At 34.5% G+C, this 27209-nt stretch overlaps 4 protein-coding genes across 5 annotated transcripts; 2 read left to right on the forward strand and 2 right to left on the reverse strand.

The window, feature by feature from the left end:
• The first annotated feature begins 347 nt into the window (after positions 1–347).
• Positions 348–2135, forward strand: LOC107615861 (uncharacterized). The gene has a single exon (XM_088498055.1). The coding sequence runs from the start codon at positions 497–499 to the stop codon at positions 1892–1894; it is 1398 nt and encodes a 465-aa protein (XP_088354181.1). The 5' UTR covers positions 348–496; the 3' UTR covers positions 1895–2135.
• A 1641-nt stretch (positions 2136–3776) lies between these two features.
• Positions 3777–8654, forward strand: LOC107619375 (protein NPGR2-like). 2 transcript variants are annotated; one of them, XM_021112364.2, is made up of 7 exons: positions 3927–3991; positions 4134–4261; positions 4469–4787; positions 5279–5537; positions 5733–6949; positions 7309–7462; positions 8117–8654. In XM_021112364.2, the coding sequence occupies exons 3-7, from the start codon at positions 4506–4508 to the stop codon at positions 8431–8433; spliced, it is 2229 nt and encodes a 742-aa protein (XP_020968023.1). In that variant the 5' UTR covers positions 3927–3991; positions 4134–4261; positions 4469–4505; the 3' UTR covers positions 8434–8654. The 2 variants fall into 2 exon arrangements, with proteins under 2 accessions (XP_016177133.2, XP_020968023.1); XM_016321647.3 differs by lacking the exon at positions 4134–4261 and having other exon boundaries at positions 3777–3991.
• Positions 8655–9409: 755 nt separating this feature from the next.
• On the reverse strand, positions 9410–14500 carry LOC107617984 (multiple organellar RNA editing factor 2, chloroplastic-like). The gene is made up of 4 exons (XM_088500122.1): positions 13934–14500; positions 13537–13634; positions 13369–13434; positions 9410–9793 (listed from the first exon to the last, which is right to left on the reverse strand). The coding sequence occupies exons 1-4, from the start codon at positions 14329–14331 to the stop codon at positions 9651–9653; spliced, it is 705 nt and encodes a 234-aa protein (XP_088356248.1). The 5' UTR covers positions 14332–14500; the 3' UTR covers positions 9410–9650.
• Positions 14501–21265: 6765 nt separating this feature from the next.
• Positions 21266–23893, reverse strand: LOC107617263 (uncharacterized). The gene is made up of 3 exons (XM_021112367.2): positions 23678–23893; positions 21645–21860; positions 21266–21430 (listed from the first exon to the last, which is right to left on the reverse strand). Exons 1-3 carry the CDS (start codon positions 23891–23893, stop codon positions 21266–21268), a joined length of 597 nt encoding a protein of 198 aa, XP_020968026.1.
• Between the last annotated feature and the right edge of the window lie 3316 nt (positions 23894–27209).

The following is a 27209-nucleotide window of genomic DNA, read 5'->3' on the forward strand; positions in this document are numbered from 1 at the left end:
AATGTGAAAAATTAAATTAAAATTTATAATTAAAATAATATTTTATTTTATTTTATATTTTAATATATATTGTACATTAGTGGTTGTTATTTTATATATAGGTAAGATGGTTATTTTTTTAAGTATATTTTATATATAAAAGATATCACTTAAATTTTAAAATTTAAAATATTTTAATATATTTTTAAAACATTTAAAATAATTTTTACTTTAAAAAGAGCAGAACAAAACTTGGTGGCAATGCCTAACTTGGGCAATGGCCAATTGGAGAAGAGGGAACATGGTGTATAAATTAAATGGCAAGTAGCAACGTAGCTATAGGCATGTGAAGAAGTCTCAAATTGCAGAGTACATGGTTTTTGAATAATGTTGAAGAGAGTTTTTCCTTTCGTGTGAAAAGCAGGTGCACCAAACGGTACGTGAATAATTGTGCTACAATTATAACAGCGCTATTTTCATTAAATGCTGGAAGCAGTTAGCAGTTGAGACTCCATTAATGCAAGCTGTGGGGTATTCGCTTATAAAATCCTCTTCATGCTTAAAGGAGACTTCACTACTCTCATCCCCAACGAGGATTGGAGAACAAACATTGAAGAGTGTGTGTGTCAGTGATCGAAGAAAAATGGTACGAGTTGACAAAAGAGTTGCAGCAGTGTTGCTGTTGCTGTGTGTTAATGCTTTTGTGGCCAATGTTGTGGTTGCAAGGAATGTGGCGAGTGTGAATGAGGAGAAGAACTTCGGATTTGGAAAGGGAGGTGGTTTTGGAGGAGGGTTTGGTGGTGGTGGAGGAGCTGGTGGTGGTTTTGGGGGTGGCTTTGGAGGTGGTGCAGGCGGTGGGGCTGGAGGTGGAGGAGGCTTTGGTGGGGGTGCAGGTGGCGGTGGGGGACATGGACTTGGAGGAGGTGTTGGTGGTGGGTTTGGTAAAGGAGGAGGGATTGGTGGTGGAATAGGTAAGGGTGGAGGATTTGGTGGAGGCGGTGGTGCTGGTGGTGGTGCTGGTGGTGGTGGAGGGCTTGGTGGAGGACATGGCATTGGTGGCGGTGCCGGTGGTGGATTTGGGAAGGGTGGAGGTCTTGGTGGCGGACATGGTGGTGGTGCTGGCGGTGGTGGAGGGCTTGGTGGAGGACATGGCATTGGTGGTGGTGCCGGTGGAGGATTTGGTGGTGGACACGGTGGAGGACTTGGTGGTGGACACGGTGGTGGACTTGGTGGAGGACATGGCATTGGTGGTGGAATAGGGAAGGGTGGAGGACTTGGTGGTGGTGGCGGCTTTGGAAAAGGTGGTGGTCTTGGTGGAGGACATGGGTTCGGTGGCGGTGCCGGTGGCGGATTTGGAAAGGGTGGAGGTCTTGGTGGTGGACACGGTGGTGGTGCCGGTGGTGGTGCCGGTGGTGGTTTTGGAAAAGGTGGAGGACTTGGCGGTGGTGTTGGTGGAGGACATGGAATTGGTGGTGGTGCCGGTGGTGGGTTTGGAAAGGGTGGTGGACTTGGAGGTGGAATTGGCAAAGGGGGAGGATTAGGTGGCGGTGCTGGTGGCGGCTTTGGAAAAGGTGGTGGTTTAGGTGGTGGTGTTGGTGGTGGATTTGGAAAGGGTGGTGGCCTTGGAGGAGGAATTGGCAAAGGTGGTGGTTTTGGTGGCGGTGTTGGAGGAGGCTCAGGTGGCGGTGTTGGAGGAGGATTTGGTAAAGGTGGAGGTTTCGGTGGTGGTATTGGAGGGGGATCTGGTGGTGGCTTCGGAGGAGGTGGAGGTGGAGGTGGAGGTGGAGGTGGAGGTGGAGGATTTGGCGGAGGAGCAGGAGGTGGGTTTGGTGGAGGAGCTGGTGGGGGAGCTGGTGGCGGATTTGGCGGCGGTGGCGGAGCTGGTGGAGGTGGTGGCATTGGATTTCACCACTGAGTGCTTTTTACGTTGCATGCAATGCATGAAACTTTATTATATCAATCATATTATAGTGTTCCTCATATATACTATTTTATTTAATTTGTTGCACTTGCAATATAATTCTGAATTGGTTTTTGTCAAAAGTTTATGCATGAGAAAAATATTTACGCTTTAATAATATTTTGTTATAATATTCATTGATGTACTTCTCCTTGCCGATATTAAAGTTTAATGAAAGAATTAGACATTTTCTTCCCTTTTATGTGTCTTACGTTGCCAATATATGAGAGTTAATCTTTCTGTCATCTCCAATTTCAATCACAAACATAAGCAACAAAGTTACAATTCTTGAATGTAATACTTGAGAACATAAATTTGAGTGTAATAATACAGCACTTGATATAATCCCAAAACCAAGGAGTAGGATCAAAATGATAAAAAAATTTAAAATTATATCGTAAAATAAATGAACCATGAAATTAATTGATATATGATGGTTTTCCCCTGTGCTGATAATTAAAAAGATAAACAGAAAAACGGCTCGTCACTGTCGAATATATGGGTATGAAAGATCATTTTCTAATAAGTAGTACGTAGGATTTACTTGGCAAAAATTGAATGAGTACGCGCTTTGAAAAGTTTGTGTATCGTTTTATTCTTCACGGCACAATATTTTATCCTTTCAACAATAATAATAAGGAAGAAAACATTTATTATTTGCGTAACCAGCTAACAGATCTTGTGAATTGTCCTTTTCAGTTGCATTCTAATCTTTATGTTATAAAATTCTTTTTTGTTCTTAAAACTTAAAAGTGAAGAGGAAATAGACAAAGATGATCTGCTTCTTCATGTTCATGTGGCTAATTTGGTTGTCACGAGAAGTAGTGACTAACAAAAGTTATTATTTTTAATTAATATTTGATAAAAGTAGCTGGTTTCTTAACATTTTTTTTATATTCATCAATAAGGTTTGGACTAAATATGGGATCTACTAATTATAAGATCCACACAAATATTTTATCAATATAATGGTAAAAATCAATTAAAAAAAGTTGAAATTTACAAATTCTTTTCCATCCTTATTCTCATTGTGTTTCTTCCTTTCGAGAGGCGAAAGGAAATATATATGTAATGAGAATATACACCTGGGATATATATAGTTAATCAATAATTCTAGATAATTAATAAATATTATTAATTTGGATCAATATTTGATTAGTAATAATTTATACTTATATTTATAATTTTTTTTAGTCAGACATTTATAAGAGTTTATAAATATAAATATATAATTTATATTTATATTTATTAAAATTTATACATATCAAATAATAAAATTTATTTATTAAAAATAATTTGATATTATCCCTAAATACTAGTCAAAATTATTAAAAACTGCCAGCCCTAAAAATCATTTAAGTGTCATATGATTACTTAAACGAAGCAAATCGTGCCTTTCAGTGGAATATTCAGAGTTAATTTTTCTAGAGAAATGTCTGTCAAACAACTCCTTAATAAATAATTCACATGGAATGTGAGAAATCACAGTGAAAGGAAAAACAAGAGAAAAAAAATTATTAAAGAAAGGACAAACAAAACAAAATAAGAAAGAAATTCACAAGGGGTATGTGAGTTTTCAATTTTTTATATAGTAACATATATAATATGGTGACCCATGTCATGAAATAATAATTAATAATTCAATGCACTGTCACGTAATGAATATTACTGAACTAGTGTTTGAATTGAAGTGAACAATCAGACAACTGATGCAAACATTGAAACTTGACCAAAAAACAGACAAAACATTGTGGAAAGTACTCTCTTGCAGCTTTGGATTCTTGCTTGACAAGTGAAAATCATGAAAGGGGACACATTTTAATTTTCTTTTCTTCTCATGCCAAATTGATAATTACCATTTTAGCGCACTCACTTGTTTCTTTGTCTTGGTGGGGGGCTCCATTTTATGCCTTTTCTATTATTGAAAAGCTACTTTTTCTATTTTTACCCCTTCTTTTTTCATTTACCTTCAAGTTGTTCTTTTTCATGTTCTACAATCTTTCTATCTGTCTATGTTTCTGACAAACAAGGTTTTCTTCCCTTCAACTCTAGGTTAGTAAATCATACTCTTTTTTTCTTTTTCACCATTTTTCATTGCAATATTCACTTCATAGTTTATATATATGGTTGTGTATATTAAAAGCTTATAAATTCTCTGCTTCTTGGTTTGTTTTGTTGATTTGTAATGTGAAAGAGTGAATTTTTGGATGGGGTCACTTCATGTAAAGTGTGAGGAATTCTCAGTTGTTGAAAAAGAAAAACTATGATTCTTAAAGCTGAAACCTTGTCATGTACTCCAAGGCAAGTGCACGAAAAGTGATGGTAAAAGCTGATATATCGTTGGACTCAGAAACAGAAATGCACATGTTTTCTTGTTATGTCGTTTTCAGTTTTTTACATGAATGTTTGATGTATGTATATATGTCAGGGACACACAAAAGCATAGGTTATATATATAAGGTATAAACAGAGATACACTTTTGAAGTGTGTTGATTCTTGATTGTGTTCTATGGTTATTTATGCTTCAGGAAAGGGCCAAGTCATCAAGTTCAATGTTGTGGAAGAATGAGAGTTATTAGGAATTGGATTGTAAGTAAGAAGAGAAAGTTCCTTGGGATTGAGGAGAGATTGGAGAAGATGATCAATTGCATGCGTTCTGGGGAACAGGTTGCTGTTGATGAGATTGGTGGTTATTCATCAGAGTCACTTGCAACAAGGGACTATTCAGCTACAGCGAGTGGCTATTCATCTAGGCCTGGTGCTGCTGAATTTGATCCAAAGTTGGATAATAGCAACATTGAAGAAGCAGAGTCCACACTTCGTGAAAGTGGTTACTTGAACTATGAGGTTTCATTAGTCCTTTTTTTTTAATTTTATTGGTTGTGCATATTGAGTGTGTTATAGGAACATGCAAGTATTTCGGCTCCGTGGTTATTTCCATGAAGACATCTTCATGCAAAGATGGTATTGCGAACCAATAAATAGTTCAGTCAAACATATCAAACCATCTAACAGTTTGCAATGTCATATTCATATGAAGACGTCTTCATGGAAGTAGCCACCTATTTTATGAATTTCTTCCATAGAATTTGCATGGAACATATATCTGCAAAGCAGACTGTAAAAGGGTACCACTAGAAACCTTTATCTGCTTTTATTTCCTTTTTCTTTTTTATCCCTTTCTGCTTCCATCTAAGGCTGTTGCAGTATGTTATTATTTTTCCCCCTTTTGATGAGGAAAAAGGTCTTGTCCCAATATTTGTCATTTGATTTCATTGATTGAGATGTCTCTTCATTATAAGATGGAACTAAATGAGTAAATGACCCTTTTGTCATAGGAAGCTAGAGCTTTACTAGGAAGGCTTGAATATCAGAAGGGTAATTTTGAAGCTGCACTTCATGTATTTGAAGGAATAGACATTGCTGCTGTTGCTCCAAAGATGAAAATTTCTATATCTAGAAGATGTGAACGGAATATGAATAGACGCCGTTCGCTCAGTGATGCAGCGCCTCCTATGTCCATTCATGCTGTTAGTCTACTTCTTGAAGCTGTTTTGCTCAAGGCAAAGTCATTGCAGATTCTTGGAAGGTTTCAAGGTGCCTCTTTATTCTTGGATTCATCTATGCTTAGTTAATGAGAAAATCAACAAATTCATATTATATTGCTAGTTACATATTATGTTGAATTTCTCATCATTGATTCAAATTTCGCACTTTACTTTCTGGAATGCAACCTGAACTACCAAGTAAGTTGCACTTCTGATTTCATTTGTGAATTTATGAATTTTGCAGAAGCTGCTAGATCATGCAAGACTATTTTGGACACTGTTGAATCTGCATTACCTGAAGGATGGCCAGAGAACGTTGATTTAGACAGAAAGTTACAAGAGACTATAAGAAATGCTGTAGAACTACTTCCAGAGCTATGGAACCTTGCCGGCTCTCATCAACATGTCATATCATCATTTAGGAGGGCCTTGCTTTATCCATGGAATCTTGACATTGAAACAACTTCAAGAATTCAAAAGGAATTTGCTATGTTTCTTCTGTATAGCGGCTGTGAAGCGAGTCCTCCTTCGCTTCGCTCTCAATTGGACGGTTCCTTTGTCCCACGAAACAATATAGAAGAGGCTGTTCTCTTGCTTCTTATTCTGCTGAGAAATTCTGTTATAGGAAGCATTGAATGGGACCCTTCAGTAGTTGATCATCTTTCTTTTGCTCTAACTGTTTCCGGGGAGTTCAAGACACTGGCTCAACAGGTTGAGGAATTGCTTCCGGAAACCATGGAGAGGAAAGAAAGACATTATATTCTAGCACTTTGTTACTTTGGTGAAGGTGAGCACATGATTGCTTTGGATCTTTTGAGGAACTCTTTGAATGATAGAGAGAACTCGGAGTGCGAACAGGAACTGCTTCTAGCTTCAAAAATTTGTGCAGATAACATGGTTTGTGTTGAGGATGGAATCAAATATTCTTGCAAAGCAATTTCTCATTTGGATGGAAAGTGCATGCAAGTGGTAGCAATTGCATATTGCTTACTAGGTGTTCTGCTCTCATCGAAATCAAGGTTGATAGCTTCTGATTCAGAGAAAGTTTTAATGCAATCCGAAGCACTGAGGGCTCTGAAAACGGCCGAGAGAACGATGAGTGAGAGTGATCCTTACATAGTCCTTCATCTTTGTCTAGAATACGCCGAGCAGCGGAACTTGAGCGTTGCTTTTTGTCATGCAAAGGAACTGGTTAAGCTTGAGGGTGGATCTAGTGTTGCTGCATATGTATTACTTGCAAGGATTTTATCAGCTCAAAAGAATTTTGTGGATGCAGAGTTGGTTATTGATGCTGCCATAGATCAAAGTGGGAAATGGGATCAAGGAGAGTTGTTGAAAACCAAAGCGAAACTCCGGATTGCACAGGGAAGATTAAGGAGTGCAGTGGAGACATATACTTTCCTCCTTGCTGTGCTTCAAGTCCAAAACAAAAGTTTGGGCACTGCAAATAAGGTTATGAAGGTATACAACATTGAAAGATTACTTTTATTCCTTAATTGTTCAAATTATTTAAAGTAAGCTTGGCCTTAATTCCCATCTTTAAGAAGAGGCACAAAGAACAATCATTAGGAATTCTCTCATATTTGGTTTCAGTCATTACCAAAGTATAAGATTATTTTTTTTATGGGTATTTTTGTAAGTAAATATTTCTTTTTTTTATATATCATTTTTAGTGCTCACTTCCAGGTTTTGTTTTTTTAAACCAGTTTTTCATAGTATTTTCCTCGTTTATTTGAAACATAGTTTTGAATCTTCAGTTTCACTCTAGCATTTGAGATATGCAGAAAATTTTATGGCATCTCTTATTCTGTGTTGTACAGAGTAAGAGAAACCGCAACAGAAATCTGGAGATGGAAATATGGCATGATTTGGCCAACTTGTACATAGCTTTATCACAATGGCGAGATGCTGAAGTTTGTCTTGCAAAGTCTAAGGCTATTAATCCTTATTCTGCTTCTAGATGGCACTCCACAGGTAAATTCATGCTATCCTTCTATTCTATAGTTCTATGGTTCTTTATATGGGTTTAGTTTTTTTCTGGTCTTTTATCTTTGAAAATCTTTAATCTTGGTTCCTGAAAAATTTTGATGTAGATTATAGGGTGCAAGTTTTCCTTAAGCCATTATAGATCATAGGAACTAGTAGTTTCTCTATGCGTCATTCTACTTTCTTGGGAAAATTTTGAATCTTCTATGTGCACAATCTTAATTTTATTATTGGAGCCGAAGTTCTTAACACGTTTTTATTTCAAACTTTCTACTTCCTAAGACTTTAGCAACATCTTGTTAAGATATTCGGATATTCTTATATAGGCATAAGTTTAGACACTAAATTAAAATTTTTCACACTACTTTATTCAAAATATATTAATTATATTATTCATGGATCCTACCGACTTTTATGTAAGTGTGTCTAAAGATAAGATATTAGACTTGTGTCTATACAATAAATCTTGAAGAATGGATATTGTCACTTTTATTTTGATAATGTCACTTTTTTTACAAATTTATGTATACATATAATACAAAAAAATTATGTGTAAAGTGACATCATAAAATATGGGAGCAAAATTATCCTTTTCTTAAATCTTGATGCACCAAAACTCACAAGTTGGGTGTTACAAAACAGGTTTACTTTTCAAGGCCAGAGATCAGCAGCAAGAAGCATTGAATGCATTTAGGAAAGCACTAGACATCGAACCAAACCATGTGCCAAGTTTGATATCAACAGCATGTGTTCTGAGAAAGCTTGGTGGCCAATCATCTTCAATTGTGAGAAGCCTTCTGAGTGATGCACTAAGGCTTGACAGAACAAACCCAAATGCTTGGTACAATCTTGGACTGCTCTACAAACATGATTTGGGCTCATCTGCATTGGAAGCTGCTGAGTGCTTTGAGGCTGCTGCTCATCTTGAAGAAACTTCTCCCATTGAACCCTTTAGATAGCCAACTTCACCACAATTTTTTATTTCATTTTATTTATTTATTTATTTATTTTGTTGTCGTTGAAGATGTGTGATAAGTTATAGGTCTACTTGTAAAGCTTTGTTTTTTGAAGAATGATATATGTAGCTAATAAATTTGTCTAAAGATATACCCGACACCAAAGTAACAAAAGTTGCATTCTTTTTAGGCTCGATATTTAATAACTTCGAGCGGGTTTAAAAGATACCAACATTAATTTTTTTTTTTTTTTTTTTACCGTGTTGATATTATGTTTGCCGTGTTTGTTAATACGGTATACTATTTATTACCTTCGTTTTTAAGTCTTGTTTCATAGGTGAAGTGGGAAAAGAAGAGAGGGAAAGGAATAGAGGACTTTTACCCTTGAACATTTCTGTCTCACATTTTTTGTTCCTTTTTTTATTTGAGAAAAGAAGGGGGGGGGGGGTCTGGATGGTTTCTCAGTGGCCTACATATAATACAGAAAATGCACAGTACAAAAAATGTGGCATTTAAGTATATTACAACAACACGAAGCATGATATTTTTTAGATCTTTTAACAAAAGTACTTGGTATTGATGCTGATGTGATCCGAGATCTTGCGATATCTGCTGCTTTTCTGTAATTAATCTATCCATAAGTGTTGAATTATTCGACTACCAAATTTTCATTGCGATTCTAAATAATAGCAAAGTAAGAAAAACTCAAAAAAATAGACCATTTTTATTCAGTTAGATGTAAAAGTTGAAAATAAGTATTAAAAAAACTATTGAACAATAAATATCTACGAAACTTTTCTTAAGAGATGTTATTCTTATTTAAAAGTTTGAGATTGATTCGATGTTATTTAATGATTAATCAATCTCAATTAAATTATTTTATTTGCTAAAATTTCTCCCGTGCATGGGATCGGATTCAGCATACTAATGGTTAATTAAATAGAAGAATAACACCAAAAAAATAAATATCCAGGAATACTTTTCTCTGTCAAACAAAACCTAAAGAAAGCCATGGCATTAGAGACTAATTAAATGTTCAAGATTCTGTTGATAACAACTGATAAGATAGAAAGCTACAACAGATAGAGTGATAAGGTTCAACTACAAGCACTGTCCAGTGGCTTGAAACTGATTATGCATCCAAATGCAGCACTAATATTTGTGCATGCAGCAATTGCATGATATTATATATACACCCATCACAAACTGGCTCTTGTTCTTTAGCGCGTGTTTTCTTTTCGGCGAACATACCTTGTTCTGTCATTGTATCTTGGCCTATCCTGATGCCTTTGTGGTTGTGGCTCCACCCTTCTCTGTCTTTCAGGTGACCTCTGAACTATCTCTCCATTCACAAATAATTCACCTGCACCAACTCAATTTTAATACAATAATTAACCTATGGATATCATTATTATGAGAAAGTGGAGAACCTTGATAGCAGAAATCAATAAGATGAACAAATGTTAAGAAATTTTCACAGTTGCAGTGGCTTGATGTGGATTTTAGTACCACTGATCAGAGATATCCCAAACAGATTTTTTTTTTTAAAAAAAAAAAGGGGACAACATTTGCATATAAATCAAGGACACTGCAAGATTCGAAATTAGTGCAAACACAGATATACAAGGATCAAGACGTCTTACTGGAACTATGAACTTAAGAAACTATACAGAATTCAATATTTTATTATTATAATGGCATTCAACCGTAATTGCAACCAAACAAAAACAAGATATCAAGTTTTGCTGTTTATCAACTCCAATATAATTCTGCAACTACATAAAATTTGTGAAGCAGAACAGCAGGAGAGAAATTTTATGTTAGTCCATTAGCATTCAAAGCTAGACATTACTCAGAGTGTTATTAGCTTTGCCAAGATGGACTGCTCGCTGCTGCCATTTAGCAAGAGTAATTTGATGATCATTACCTTTAAGAGACATTTTATGTAGAAGAGGGATATTCTATGTTAATTAGCATTTTTAAAAAATTTGGCATTACTGGCCTAGAAGATCACATAAGGACATTTCCCCAAATGTGTTGTGTTTGGGGAGACTCAAACAGTCTCACATTGCTTTTACGCTGCCCTATGGCATTTCTTTGTGCAATTATGCGTTCGACATTTTTGGAGAATCTTGGGTGTGTCCCACATCACTAGATCAGTTTCTTTTGATGAGGTTTCAAGTTTTGGGAGAAAGAAAGAGGTAAAGTCATTGTGGCAATGTGTAATATATGCCACTATATGGAGTATATGGCTAGAACACAATCAACATACCTCCAGTGATAGATCCTCAGGAAAAGTTATTGTTAGGGATAGAATTAGGCATTTAGCATCTATGCGGTGTATAAAGCATATGGACTTTTCAGAGGACTTTCCTCCTTAGACATGATTAGAGATTGGAAAGCTATGTTCCATTGAAGTCTATGGTTTTTGTTTTCGTCTTTTTTCATTTGGTTTTAAGAGGATATCTTTTCCTTTCCATCTACGTTATTGGTGTGTTTTTTTCTTTGCATGTCTCCCTCCTAGTTTCTAGCAAGAATTCTATCAAGCACTATCTTTTACATGACATTTCAAGTAGAAACTATAAATACACGGGTTCAACGTTAACCCACTTGGCACTGCTGGCCTAGAGAGAGAGAGAGAGAGAGAGAGAGAGAGAGAGAGAGAGAGAGAGAGAGAGAGAGGGGGGGGGCGTATCAGGTTATTCTATATGTATCAACTCCAATAATTCTGCAAATCCATAAATTAGGAAAACAGAAGGAGGAGAGATATTTTATGTTAGTCCATTAGCATTCAAAGCTAGACATTACCCAGAGAGCTATTAGCTTTGCCAAGATGGACTGCAGACACAACCATTTTTATTCAAGATATTTCAAGTCAAAAAGATAAAATACATGCAATATTCAACATTACTCTACTTGTAATTTCAAACATGTTAGCACTACTGGCATAGGAGAGAGATCAAGTTATTGTATATAAACTCCAACAGTTCTGCAATTCCATGAACTAGAAAACAGAAAAGGAGCAATATTTTTTGTTAGTCCATTAGCATTCAAAAGCTAGACATTGCCCAGAGTGCTATTAGCTTTGCCAAGATGGACTGCTGATATAATCATTTTGTTAATGGAATGCGCTTACATGAGTCTCTCCACACAAGAATACTATAATTATCTTTAGGTAAAGACATTTCAAGTATAAACAATAAAAATATGTAAGTGGTCTCTCTGTTAGGAATCTACATGCTAGATAACATTGCAATTGTAAGAATGAGTTGAAAAATGTAGGGAGAAAGCTGAGAGGGGAAAATATTGTCTCCTATCCGGTTAGATTGTTGGATTCACATCAGAGAGGTGGGTTGGAGAAGACAGGAAATAAGAAACAGAGAATTGCATGATTCATTCATAAGTGAATCCTGATTGACAACACAGAACAGTATCATATTGAAATAAGAACAGGAATACCACTATGGGACTAGAGAAGAGCCAATTATATTACTAAGTGTATCAACTCCAATGATTATGCAATTCCATAAAGTAGCGGAACAACAAAACAGGAAGAGTGAGTTTTCTCTCAGTCCATTAGCATTCAAAACTAGACATAAATCGGAGAGAGTTACTAGTTTTGCCAAGATGGACTGCCAATGAAGGGAAACATGTAGAAGAAAGGGGTGTTACACAAACTGCATTTAAAATGTAAGAATACCAGTTTCCGAACAGGTCTGGAGAAGAAAAGGAATGCTAGCACTACAAGTCAGTAGAAGAGCCAAGTCTTAACTATTAAGTATCAACTCCAACAATTTCACAACTGCATAACTTAATGGAACAACAAAACAGGAGGAGGGAAATTGTCATGTCAGACCATAAAGCATTCAAAGCTAGACATTAATAGAGTTATTAACTTTGCCAAGATGGACTTTAATAGGACATTTGGCCTTTGATTAGTGGTCCTTGGAAAGATATTAATTAGTGTGCCTGGTCATTCGAGTAATTGTCTACTCACAAGGAGAGGAAGGCAGAGGAAATACAACCTTATTTAGAATCAGCTCAAACCATGGTTTGAGACTAAAAATAGCATGAAACACGATTTTACTAAACTTGCTGAAATGAATTTGAAAATCAATTTGCAACCATCAAGTCATGGTTTGAGGCATGTAAACTGAGAATCACACATGTGAGTATACAAGTGTTTTTGGTTTTATAATTCAGTGCAGACATAACCCATCTCCATAAGGTAAACAGTCTTTGATAAGTTATAAAGAGGCATAATAAAGACTATACAAAGCCTGATAGTAAAAATATGTTTCATCTCCACTGATCTGCATCTCCAGAGTATATAAAGTGCAGAATAGTAAAGAGAGACATTTGATGTAAGTCCATATATATATTTATATAATAAGCTAGATAAGTTATAAGACAATCTAGCTTCTTTGAAATGGACTGGCATATTTAAGAAAAATAAATAAATAAAAGCAAAATGAAAACACCCAATAACTCCAGAGGGAAAAAAGCATTATGCATCTATGAAACACTCAACCATATCATAAAGACTACACAAAATCTGATTTCAGAAATATGTTTCAGCTCCACTGATCTGCATCTCCACAAAGCATACAAAAGCACAGAATAGTAAAGAGAGACATTTGGTTTAAGTCCAATACAAAATGAGCTAAATATTGTATCAAGGCAAATATAGCTTCTTTTTAAATGGACTTGTATCATTCAGAAAAATTAATATCGGAAACATGAAAACACCAAGGCTAAAGCCAGATTTTCAAATGAAAATGCACACAATCGTATAATATGCATTGCAGCATAATATAAAAATGAACAAAATATATAGTCGTTGTAAGTACACATCAGTTATCACACTATATTACTCCATGAGAAGAAACCCAATTTCACAATCAAATAAGAGAGGTTTGGATTAGATTGGATGCTCACCACCATAGTCCTTATGTTCAGGATCAACATACGAATCTGGGAGGACGAACAGAACTCCAGTCACCCCTAAGCATAGAAATGAAAACATTGAGCATAACGAAAGGTAACACTACAAGAAAAATCAGTATAACTCAGCCACTCAAATGTTTGCAGTAACAAACTATAAACCTTCTAGCTTATTAGATGTCTCCTCGTCAATCTCGCACCCAAATCCAAAGTACCTCTCACACGAGACGTTGTAAATCTTCTTCTTCGCTTCCTCTTCGCTGAAAATCAAATCAAAAATATAAAACGTCCGTGAATCACATATAATGTTACCATTATAAACCAAACAAGTCATGAAACCGAAACAGACACCGTCATTCCAAAAGAAATTAAAAAAAATTCACAAGGGCAAACATTCTTCTCCCGACACCCAACAATAAAAGCGTAACAGAAGTTCCCATTTTCATTGGACAAAAGTCACAACAATATATCACTAAATCCGACACAGAAATGACTCTAAAGAACTTCAGAAATCCCCAAATAAAAAAAAAGTAAAGAAAAATATTTTTTTTTTGTTCACCTGCCAAGGACTTTGGCGAGGGTTTGGACATAGCAATCGATCATCTGCTGCTTGGTGGCACCTTCGCCACCTGGCTTGTCCATGACGATAAGCCAGTGCTGGTAGTCGCATCCCGGGAACAGAGGCGCCATCTCGGTAGGAGGGCGGTCGCTGAACGACGACGACGACCCAGAGTTCAGGGGAGAGTAAGCCGAGTCTCCACCTCCGCCGGCGCGGTTCACTCGGCACCGGATCCCGCCGAATCTGGCGGCGGGAAAGAGCGCCGGGAATAGGGGGCGAGCGGTATGAGGAGAAATGAGGGAGCGGCGCGGAAGAAGAGAGGGAGGTCTGGGAACGGCGGCGGCGGTGGTGGAGAAGAGGCGCATGACGAAGAGGCGTGAGGCAAGAGCCCTTGCCATTTTGGATATGAGAGTGAGAGAGTGAGGAGTGAAGAGTGGGGAGAACGGGTTTTAAAAGATTAGGGTTTTGGCCTTTTGGGTGCGTTTGGACTTTGGATTTCATGATTTATGCAAATACCTGGCCCTTATTCCAAAATCCAAACCTATTTTATGGGGAATTCAATGCCATCCTGGGTTTATTTTGTTCAACCCCTTTTTGCGTACACACCAATCAAATTATTTCTATTCAATTAGTTATTAATATTTAAAAATATGAATTAATGTCTACATACAAGTCTTTTTACTATACAAGTTATATAAGTTCTGAAAATTCCTAATCCCTAAAACGCGCCTCTTATGGCACGTACATTTCACGCGCCTCCCTAATAGATTTTCCAATCAATCAACGCACGAATATATAACTTCTTTTTTCGAAAGGATATCGTTTCCTTTTTTGAATTCCTTCTGCGTTTTCTTCCCTTCTCTCTTCGATCTCTTTTGTGCGTTTCTCTCTCCCTTCTCCTTCATTGTTTACGTAAGTTTCTCTCGCTATTCTCTTTCTTCGTTTTTCTCGTTTTCCATTGTTTCTGAAATCAAGCTCTGAAATCGTTTTGAAGATAATGGATGATTCAACTTCAGATTATCAACTGAACCAGAGCGAAGTGAATTTTGAATTTGAATTCAATGAAGTTCCTAAGGTGTGGTTTAATTCCAATTAATAATTGAATCTGAATTTGAATCCAGTTAGTAGTTTATGATTGTGTAGCTGAATAATGCGTGAACCTTGTCTGTGAAATTTGCTGTTCATTGTTCCTTGTTTGAATTGATTCTAATGTACTAGTTCTGATGAATTTTCTGCATTTTATATCAGGGGTGTAAATAAAAAATATTTTGGTGTATTTCAGGAAAGTTTGGGTGTATTTACAGTTATGACTTTTCATCTCACTGAGGGTGAATTATCTTATTGTTTTAGTTGAATTGTTTTAGTTTCTATTTATTGATGATTCATGAATATAATTTTTGTTATTTTTTTATGATGGTTTTATAGTTGTATTTGTATTCTATAGTTTATGCTTGTTTTAATATGGTGTATTTTGGGTGTATTTTGCAACAAATCTATGGTGTTGATGAGCAGTTTGTATCCAAGGTTGGGATGACCTTTAACACCCTTAAAGATGCTGCAAAATTCTACAAGGATTATGCGAAGGCTGCAGGTTTTTCTACAAGAGTTCGGAGCACAAATAAAAAGATAAACAAAATTAAGAATCAATTGATTACATGTAGCATAGAGAAAAAATGGAAATTGAAAATATCTCCGACCGAGAAGACAAATCCCTCAGCTGGATTTGAAGTAGGAAAATCGAAAACTTTTTTATTGTTTTGAATCCAATCAAGTGGTTGAGGTGTGGTTCAATTCAGAAGAAAAAAATGTAGCATTAGAGGAAACATCTTTCTGTATTTGCAGCAAATTTGGGTGTAACACGAAAATATTTGAGTGAAAGACGAAGATATTTGGATGTATTTGTAAGAATTTTGGGAGTATTTTTATTCTGATAAGTTCTGCATATCTTAAAACTCTTCCTCTTCCTCCTCCTCATCTTCTGCTTCTTTTTTTTTTCATCATCATCACTATCTTCTTCTTTTTTTTCTTTTATTCATCTTTTCCTTTTTGTTTTACCTTCTCAAGTTTCTTCTTGTATGTTTTTACTCTCTTAACGAAAATAAAAGCTAAAAAATCAAACAAAGAAGAAGAAGAAACACATAATGTTGTAAAATTACTTGGAAGAGGATGAACTTACATTCATTTAACTAAAAGAAAGAAAGAAATAAGGAAAAAAGAAGAAGAAAAAAATGCAGCATTAGAGAAAATATTTTTCTGTACAAAAATGCTATTTGTACACTAAAATCAACCACAAAAATCATCCACCAATGTATTTGTGTATAAATACATGTGTGCTTTAATTTATTTTCAATGTATATTTGTATTCCAGTATGTATTTTATACTGGTAGCTGATTTGGTGGCTGATTTTAGTGTACACGTAGCATAACTCATTTATGTATTTGCAGTAAATTTGGGTGTAATATGAAGATATTTGGGTGTAAAACGAATATATTTTGGTGTATTTTTATTCTAATAAGTTCTGCATAATTCAGAACTCTTCTTCTTCATCCTCCTCATCTTCTGCTGCTGCTTCTTTTTTTTTTCATCATCATCATCACCATCATCTTCTTCTTTTTTTCTTATTCATCTTTTTCTTTTTGTTTTACCTTGTCAAGTTTTTTCTTGTTTTACTCTTTTAATAAGGATAAAAACAAAAATATCAAACAAAGAAGAAGAAGAAATACATAATGCTGCAAAATTACTTGGAAGAGGATGAAATTATATTCATTTAACTAAAAGAAAGAAAGAAACAAGGAAAAGAAGAAGAAGAAAAAAATGCAGCATTAGAGAAAATATTTTTTTGTACAAAAATACTATTTGTACACTAAAATCAACTACTAAAATCAGCTACCAATGTATTTGTGTATAAATACATGTGTGCTTTAATTTATTTTCAATGTATATTTGTATTCTAGTATGTATTTTATACTGGTGGCTGACTTTGGTAGCTGATTTTAGTGTACACGTAGCATCACTCATTTCTGTATTTACAGCAAATTTGGATGTAAAACAAAGATATTTGGGTGTAACACGAAGATATTTGGGTGTATTTTTATTCTGATAAGTTTTGCATAATTTAGAACTCTTCCTCTTTCTCCTCCTCATCTTCTGTTGCTTCTTATTTTTTTCATCATCATCACCATCTTCTTCTTCTTCTTTTCTTATTCATCTTTTTCTTTTTGTTTACTGATGAGCGGATAATTTATACGCTTTTTGACATTGCTTTTAGTATGTTTTTAGTAGGATCTAGTTACTTTTAGGGATGTTTTCATTAGTTTTTATGTTAAATTCACATTTCTGGACTTTACTATGAGTTCGTGTGTTTTTCTATGATTTCAAGTATTTTCTAGCTGAAATTGAGGGACTTGAGCAGAAATCAGATTCAGAGGTTGAAGAAGGACTGCTGATGCTGTTGGATTCTGACCTCCCTACACTCAAAGTGGATTTTCTGGAGCTACAAAACTCGAAATGGCGCGCTTCCAATTGCGTTGGAAAGTAGACATCCAGGGCATTCCAGAAATATATAATAGTCCATATTTTGGCCAAGAATAAATGACGCAAACTGGCGTTCAACGCCAGCTCTCTGCCCAAATCTGGCGTCCAGCGCCAGAAAAGGAGCCAAAACCAGAGTTGAACGCCCAAACTGGCACAAAAGCTGGCGTTCAACTCCAGAAAGGACCTCTACACGTGCAACACTCAAGCTCAGCCCAAGCACACACCAAGTGGGCCCCGAAAGTGGATTTATGCATCAATTACTTACTCATGTAAACCCTAGTAGCTAGTTTATTATAAATAGGACCTTTTACTAGTCTTTTCGACCATCTTTGAATCCTGGATTGTATTTGATCCTGTGATCACGTTTTGAGGGCTGGCCATCTCGGCCATGCCTGGACTTTCACTTATGTATTTTTAACGGTAGAGTTTCTACACTCCATAGATTAAGGTGTGGAGCTCTGCTGTTCCTCAAAGATTAATGCAAAGTACTACTGTTTTCTATTCAATTCATCTTATTTCGCTTCTAAGATATTTATTCGCACTTCAACCTGAATGTGATGAACGTGACAATCATCATCATTCCCTATGAACGCGTGCCTGACAACCACTTCCGTTCTACATTAGATTGAATGAGTATCTCTTAGATCTCCTAACCAGAATCTTCGTGGCGTAAGCTAGAATAATGGCGGCATCCAAGAGAATCCGGAAGGTCTAAACCTTGTCTATGGTATTCCGAGTAGGATTCAATGATTGGATGACTGTGACGAGCTCCAAACTCGCGATTGCGGGGCGTTAGTGACAGACGCAAAAGGATAGTAAATCCTATTCCAGCATGATCGAGAACCGACAGATGAATAGCCGTGCTGTGACAGGGTGCGTTGACCATTTTCACTGAGAGAATAAGATGAAGCCATTGACAAGGGTGATGCCTTCAGACGATTAGCCGTGCCATGACAGGGTATTGGATCATTTTTCCGAGAGATGACCAAAAGTAGCCATTGACAGTGGTGATGTATCACATAAAGCCAGCCATGGAAAGGAGTAAGACTGATTGGATGAAGATAGCAGGAAAGCAGAGGTTCAGAGGAACGAAAAGCATCTCCATTCGCTTATCTGAAATTCCTACCAATGATTTACATAAGTACCTCTATCCCTATTCTATTATTTATTATTCGAAAACCCATTACTGTTTGATATCCACCTGACTGAGATTTACAAGGTGACCATAGCTTGCTTCATACCGACAATCTCCGTGGGATTCGACCCTTACTCACGTAAGGTATTACTTGGACGACCCAGTGCACTTGCTGGTTAGTTACACGGAGTTGTGAACCATGGTCTTGGCATCATGTTTTTGGCGCCATTTCCAGGGAAAGAAAGAGCAATGAATTTTACATAATTAAAGTATAATCACGATTCCGCGTACCATTTACCTTGTCAAGTTTCTTCTTGTTTTACTCTCTTAATAAGAACAAAAATAAAAAAATCAAACAAAGAAGAAGAAGAAACATATAATGTTCCAACATTACTTGGAAGAGAATGAACTTACATTCATTTAACTAAAAGAAAGAAAGAAATAAGAAAAAGAAGAAGAAGAAAAAATGTAGCATTAGAGAAAATATTTTTTTGTATAAGAATGCTATTTGTACACTTCAGCCACTAAAATCAGCCACCAATGTATTTGTGTATAAATATATGCGTGCTTTAATTTATTTTCAATGTATATTTGTATTCCAGTATACTTTGGTGGCTGATTTTAGTGTACACGTAGCATAACTCATTTTTGTATTTGCAACAAATTTGGGTGTATTTTTATTCTGATAAGTTCTGCATAATTCAGAACTCTTCATCTTCCTCCTCCCCATCTTCTGCTATTTCTTCTTCTTCATCTTCTTATTTCATATTCTCATAATTCTTTTTGGGAGAAAAAAATCAAAAAAGAAGAAAAAAATATATAATGTTATAAAATCAAAAGAAGAAGAAGGAGAAACATGACGATGAAGATGAAACACGCAAAGAAAAAGGAGGAGAAACACAAAGAAAAAAGGAGAAGAAGAAGGAAGAAAAGGAGGAGGAGAGGAAACGCGAAAAAATAATAGTTGTGGTTTTCATCGAGGAAGAAGAAGAAGAGTCATTCATAATGGTGAAGGAGCGCTTTGGAAGCGTAATGCACGTGTTAACACAGTTTTGTGGGTGAGCGTAGCTTCTGTTGAGTTTGGCCCAAGTTGTAAGACTTGTAAGCCAAAAAGACTTGTATGTGTAGCATAACTGTAAAAATATTTAGTCCAATGGTTACAGAGGAATGCTAGACAACTTTTATTAATTTGGTCATTAATTAGTTATTAATGTTTAAAATATAAAATAAAGTATATTATAAAATTACTAAACTAAAACAAATTAAACTAAAAAAATTGAATTAATGATTCATTAAATAATTGTCAAAAACAATCAATTATAATAACCCCCTAACATTTCTCATGATTAAATTTGTCATTCGTTCTTTTTTTCAAAAAATTTTTTAATTTCGTACTTCAACAATTTTAAATTAATCATATTAGTCTTTCTGTTATTTTCATTATTAACACACAGACTATAATATATTCTTAATAGTTCTAATTACCTGTTAACATAATAACTGTATATAATTAGATCAAATCAATTTTAAATTAAGAAGACCTTGAGACATTCAAATCTCTTAATTTATTATTGATTTGATCTAATTTCATAAACTTATCACATTAATACCCAATTAAGACAATTAAGTATATATTATAATATCATTTAACATACTATATCAATAACTACAAGAGAACCGGCAGATAGCAGCGGTTATTTAGCCAGTTAGCAGCGGTTTTTAACCGCTACAGAAGAGATAGCAGCGGTTGTAAATCCGCTAGAAGATAGCGTACGGCTAAACGGTTAGCAGAGGTTAATAGATAACCACTGGAATAACCGCTACTAGATGGTATTTTGCCGCGATATGTTTTTGCGGCGGTTTTAACCGCTACTAAACAGTAAACTAGAGTACTTGGAGATTGCAGCGGTTAGTAACCGCTGCAAAATGCCATCTTCTGAAAATCAGTTGTTCTAATTAGGGGTGTGCATGGGTCGGGTAAAAACCGGGTTTGATGTGACCCAGACCCGACCCGAAATATATAACGGGCCTATTTATTAGACCCGAACCCGCCCTAGACCCGATGAAACCTATACACTTTTGGGCCACGATTATACTGGGTAAAAACCGGACTGTTAATATTACATTACCTTGATACCCTTCTTATAAGCTAGCATGTGAAAATATCCAAATTTTCAAGATTTCAACCATTATTTGACATGGTAAAATTCACTTAGAAAAGTATAACAAGAACCAACTCTTCTCTAAAATTAAAGCATAACCATAATAAATACTAATATTGTCTAATAACACCAAATATTTAAATCAATATAAATAACACAATATTATGTATTAGTCTAAAATCTTATGCATTTTAAACATAAAACATTAACTTATAGTCTTATAATAACTAATAGGGTTAAGTTCGATTTTGGTCCCTAACGTAGGGGTCGAAAATTTTCGTCCCTAACTTTTTTTTTTGCTACAAAATGGTCCCCAAAGTTTAAGTTTGTTTTAAAATCGTCCGTCGGACGAAAATACCCCTCCCTCCCTCCCCTCTTCTTCCTCAACACCCATCTTCTTCCTCAAACGCAGAAGAACACCCAGAAGCAGATGCACAAAAGCAGAAGAACATCCTCAGTAGCATCAAATTCCAAATTCAAGCCAAATTAGAAGCAGAAATTCACCTAATCAAAAACTCTATATTACAAAAAATTAAGCAAAAATCTAAAATTGAATTACTGTTATTGATTACTTCTTTGTGTCTTTTCCTGGCCAATGTTTTAGAACCTCCAGTATGTGTGTAACGTTGCTTTGAACAGTTTGCGGTATTTTTTCTGCACTTCTCCTACAAATAAAAAATCAAGAACATAAATGTGAATGGGATAATTTAATATGTTTAAGGTCTATGAAATAGCCATGAACAATTTTAGGAAAAAAACATAAGGTAAATGTATTTTGGGTAGAAATTTTTCTACTATCACAACAAATATAACATATCTAGCAATAATTCAGAGAGTTTTAAAATGAATAGAATGAAATACCGATTGAATATTTGTTACCTTTGTTGAATCCTTCAACCGATATTCAAGAAACCACTTCCAGTGATTTGCATCTATTCCTGATGGTTTATGGTTGGCATCTTGCTCAAAAGTCCTTCTACTATCATAAAACTTATGGAACAAATTATTTCTTGTGTTCTTCCAGTTTCTTCCTATCCTTTGTATGATTATCCGCTTTATTCTTCTTCCTCCATCGTCCTCATAGTGAAAGACTCGCTACAAACATTTCACATAATAAGTAAATCAAAATCAATTAATGTTACTAATCTTACACATGGTGTAGAATTCCAAAATGACCGCATTAATCTAACTCTTATTGGTTTCTATTTTTTTCTGCAATCTTTTTTACGTGGATGATGCAATCCTTTAGAAAATTTTTACCATCGTTAAACTACTCTTCTTGATGTTCCCTTTAATATGTAAATTCAGAAAACAACTTCAATAATTCTTAAGGATGGTATACGGTAAGTATAACGTATTTGCTATCTTTTTCCTCTATGTATTTCAATCTTATATATAACTATTCATCCTGAATTTCTTAGCTTATAGATTCTAAGTAAGTAACTACATTTCTGCATATAATTTGATTATACATAAATTACTTGCAAAGGTGTATTATGTTTTAAGCATTTTCTGGTAGGTTCTAGCTTATACAAGCATGGTTTAAAATAACAAATATAACCTACAATAGGTTGTTAGTTAATCTAATCAAACGCTCATACCCAAAACAGTGGAACTATCAAGCTCAATTAATTTCCAAATTAAACAAAGGATGCTGGTAATGACACTCATCATATTATTATAACATATATTCAATATATGTTAACCATATTCTCTAATCTGAATGCTTTAGATTCAGTAATAGTAAAGAGACATTGAAATTTACTATTTAATGTGAGGAAATTAATACCTGTACAACACATAACATAATAAGATGCATGATGAAGATCTTTTGTACTATACTGAGGACTGAATCACAAAATCATCAACCAATCACGTCTGTAATGAAATTTTTGTATTCTCTTTTCACATTTAAGCAAATTTAAATTAGTTTTTTGCTTGCATTTGCATAAAAATTGGGAAAGAAAATAATAATTCAATTTTCCCTTTCAAGTACAGTTCTAGACAGTATGTATGGAAACATGTGGACTCCAACGAATAAATATACACCCATATTAGTTAATTGTTAATATAAAATTCTATTAACTGTTAATTTAATTAATAAAAGGAGAAATGTTAATTTATAAAATTTGAACTGTTAATTATCTTCATCAAGAATTACAATTTAATTATATAGAGACATGTTAACTTCAATATTTGGGTAACGGATTCCACTTATGCAACTACTATATTTTTTTTTTACAATTTGATTTAACAAAAAGAAAAAAAAATAATAGCTAGTTAAGGAATACTTGTCTACGCTAGTAACTTTTTTATAAATTTGTTGAGGTTTATAAGTTTTATTATTATTATTATTATTATTATTATTATTATTATTATTATTAAATGTGAAGGGATGAACTAATAATATGATGAGTCCTAAGCAAAATAACTTATCATAAGATCACATATATTAAGATTTTGATGTGAAAGGATGAACTAATTAAATAGTCCAGTGATGGGTAACTTACATCATTATTAATTTTAAATTTTTTACTAATTTTTATAATTTACAAAAAAGTTAGATTATGATTAATTACTTAAATTAACCAAATTTAAGTTAGATTAAGTGTTAAAAATAATTATGATAAGTCAATCAATTTTATTTCCGTTAATAATGTAAAGATATGTTATAAGGGGTAAATTATCCTCTAATTTAGAGAGGGTTAAATAGAAGTTAAATATATATATAACATATTATCCTCTAATTTGCAAGGTTGATATTCATGGGTGTGTGTATTAATCTTCCCCTTGTTCTATCGATTTAAGAGAAACAAAATGAAAAATTTTACAATTGAATTACAGTTGATCGACGTAAATCCAACTTCAAGCAGTAGTAAAGCCTTGCTATTCAAAAATAATTCTAAAATTACCTTAAACTGGTCAAACACGTGCTCCTTAATAGCTTTGTTCATTGTCCTCCAACTTTCTTCATAAATTAGTAATTGTTGAAAATCAGCCCCTAAACTCTCCAAGAACCTGCTTAATAGGCCAGCTGATTGACCAACTTGTTGCATCTCTTTGTTATGGTGGAGTACGATTTTCCTTCCAGGAGGAAGTGCTAATGCCTCATTAACCGTGAGATCCATCTTTTTTATCACGCCATTTTCTAATGGAGGAAACAAGTGTACAATATTGTAGTTACAGAGAGAATTATAATTCAAGAAAAAGTTTAAATACGATCCTTAAAATACGAGCAAAAAATAATACCAATGACATCAACTTCTCAAAAATTGGTGTCCTTTTTTTGGCTGTTAGCATTGCCTCGATGTTCAGCTTCATGCGTGGCAAACAAGTCGTCGACATGATCATCGAATGACTCGACCTCATCCGCCTCTGGGTCATAGTCTTCATCTTCTGAATAGACATCTGCATCTTCATCGCGATCCCAACTCTTCGTGCGCATTGCAGGAGCTCGAATGTCACCCATGTCACTCGACGGAGCCAATCGTCTTTCATTGCACGGAGGTCGAAACGGCACAGCATTAGCATGAGATTGTCGAGTATTGTTGCGGGAATGTGGAAGTAGAGGCGCTCTAGCACGTCGCTGTGCACTTGAAGTGTTAGCTCCAGCATACGTCGTTCCATCCTTGTGTACAAAAACAAATTAGGTAGTACATCAACCAACCTTTTTTAGTATACCCACAAATTAAATTGAATAAAAATCTATCCTAAAATGCAATTGAACTTTAGGATGCTCAGGCCATCATTGCTTAACTCACCAGAGTAGCTTGGGTTTGATTCTCAGGGGCAGCAACAGTACGGGCTGCACTACTAGCGGTGTACCGAAATTTCCTAGGCATTTGATTAATCTTTTAAACTGCATAAGGTCATTAGACAATTAGTAAGAGATGGACAAAATATAAAATCAAGAGTACAAAACACTCAAACCTTCACCAACAGACAGTTGTTACACACATATTTTTTAAAAAAAAATGCAAATTATAAGCTAAGTTTTCTCTTTTACTAAGGAACCTATGCTTCTGTACCGTTATCTGATTGAAGAACTTTTTTGAAAGATATTTATTTGTTGTAAGATTTTTTGAAGTAATCAAATACTAAAAACAGAACCTGAAATGAAATTAGACAAATATTAATGTTGACTAAGTTATTTAAAAATACTTAATAAAATTAAAAGAATAAGTAATTTTACCTATAAAGATTGAAAATCAGTAATTTTATTGAGATTCTTACAATTTATCAACTTACTAAAAATGTTGCTCTTTGTAGTATGTGCAATTTTGGAAAATTAAAAGAAACCGAATCTACATCTTTTATTCGTACTTGCAATAAATTTAGTTTACTGAGTAGTGTTGAGTTTAGTCACTTGTAAGTAATCAAACACGGACCATGTATTAGTATAATTAAAGATTAGAAATACATGGCCCATATTAGCAACAAAGACAAAAAAAAGGTTTCATTTGCATCACAAAGGATCGGTGGATAAACAAAAATCAATAAAGACCCATGTCTATGGAAGGACAGGGACAAATGAATATTGCAGCATAGCACTTCCTTAAAGAACCATGTCCATATACATACATATTAATAATCCATAGACAAAACAGTTCACTCATTATTAAGTGCATTTGCAAGAACGTGTATATAGATCCTTTAGGAATTAAATGAGTTCGAAGTGGTGGGTGTATATAGACAAAACAGTTCACTTATATATATATATATGCAGATTTTTCATTATGTATTAACATATGTAAGCAAAAATATAGCTTCTGAGAATGTTTATTCAAAGTTAGTTCCTTTTTTTCCCCTGTTGGCAACAATCAGGGGTTATTCAAAATAAGCTTGACTAAGCGCACTGAACTAAGAAAAGGCTAACAAATACATTAGTAGAAAGGAAAACCAAACCGCAAATAAAACCACAGAAAAAATTTATAGAATACAACAAGTAGTGCCCAAATTTTAATATTCCAATATCAAGTACTGAGGAGATGCATAAACAGAAATCTAATGTATCTGGCAACTCTGGGTGTACATGTTATTAGATGGGAAAAATAGATTGTGTTAAACATAAAAAAAAAAAAACAAAACTTGATCCAACATAAGCTTATTATTCGGTCACGTAAATAGAAATAACTAAAGCTGAAGCAGCAACATTAAAGGAGGAAGCTACAGGAAGAAATGCATGTGCCCGGTGAAGGAGAGGTTTCATATACTTACTTTTGTTCTTGGATGAGTGACCTTAGATTGATGCCAATGGAGACTGCATTGGCGAATATGACCGAGGGTGCGACGCCAACAGATACAGGAAGACCAAGCGACAAATAGGGGTAGATGTAACAATGGCCAATGATCACTGGTGCAGGCGGCGACGACAAATGCTGGTGGTCAGGCGGTGAATGTGGATTTGAAAGAGGAAGAGGGTTGGAGCTCTTATGCTAGGTTTAGCTGTTTAGCAGGTTTTGTTAGCTTAGTTTAAGTTGGAATACGGTTTACGCATTTTTGGGGGAAGGAAGCGCTGTGGTCAAAGAGGTGGGTGAAACTAACCCCTAAAAAGTAGATAACATTTTTAATTACTATCATATTATTCTCTACCAGATAATTCGCTGATTAGGCCATTATTTGATTTTACCTTCCTGTTTTCTCAAATGAATTATTAATTCCTTTTTAAAAATTAATTCTAAAAGTTACATTATCTTATGTTTAAAAAATAAGATTAAATTTATCCAAAATTTATAACACGTTTTTGTAATTTAAATTTCAAAAAAGATATCTGGTTAGTTATATTTTTTTGGCTTAAAAGTCTATATAATTATCTGCACTCTCTCGTATAATCACCAACATTGTCATACTAGATAGTCTTCTTCTTCTTTTATATGATGGGCTATCAGTGCTTATAAATTTCTCTTATTTTTTTTCACATTTACCATTCATCCAGGTATCACCTTATCAATTGTGAATACTTGTTCATTCTACCATATGCATCTATTCATATTTCGAATTCATGAATCTCGTTTAAAAAATTGTTTCTGCTTAATATTTTTTTACACGCATGACTATTTCGTTAATTTGGACTACTTATTATGTTGTATTTAAGATATGGACTTCACAAGTTCACATTACTAAATTTCTTTACGATTTAAAAATATTAATAAGTAATTTAATCTTTGTTAAGTTAAACAAGAGTAATTTCGTTTTGTAAAAGATTTTTACGATTATTGTTGTCCTATGATACAAGTGACAATGATTTATTTTTAATAGATATCTGATGTCGTTGACCATTTTGGATTTGTTTTGGATTTTGATTTTGTTTGTGAAATATTAAATTAATGATAAATTATTCAGATTTTTAATAATTAGAGTGTTACTAAATTTCAAATGTTATTCAAACTATTATGGAAATGTACTAATTGTATAGATAAATTTTGATGAAGCGTATTTTTAAGT

The sequence above is a fragment of the Arachis ipaensis genome, chromosome B9 (assembly GCF_059453495.1).
Source record: "Arachis ipaensis isolate K30076 ecotype BB chromosome B9, ASM5945349v1, whole genome shotgun sequence".
Classification (NCBI taxonomy): domain Eukaryota; kingdom Viridiplantae; phylum Streptophyta; class Magnoliopsida; order Fabales; family Fabaceae; genus Arachis; species Arachis ipaensis.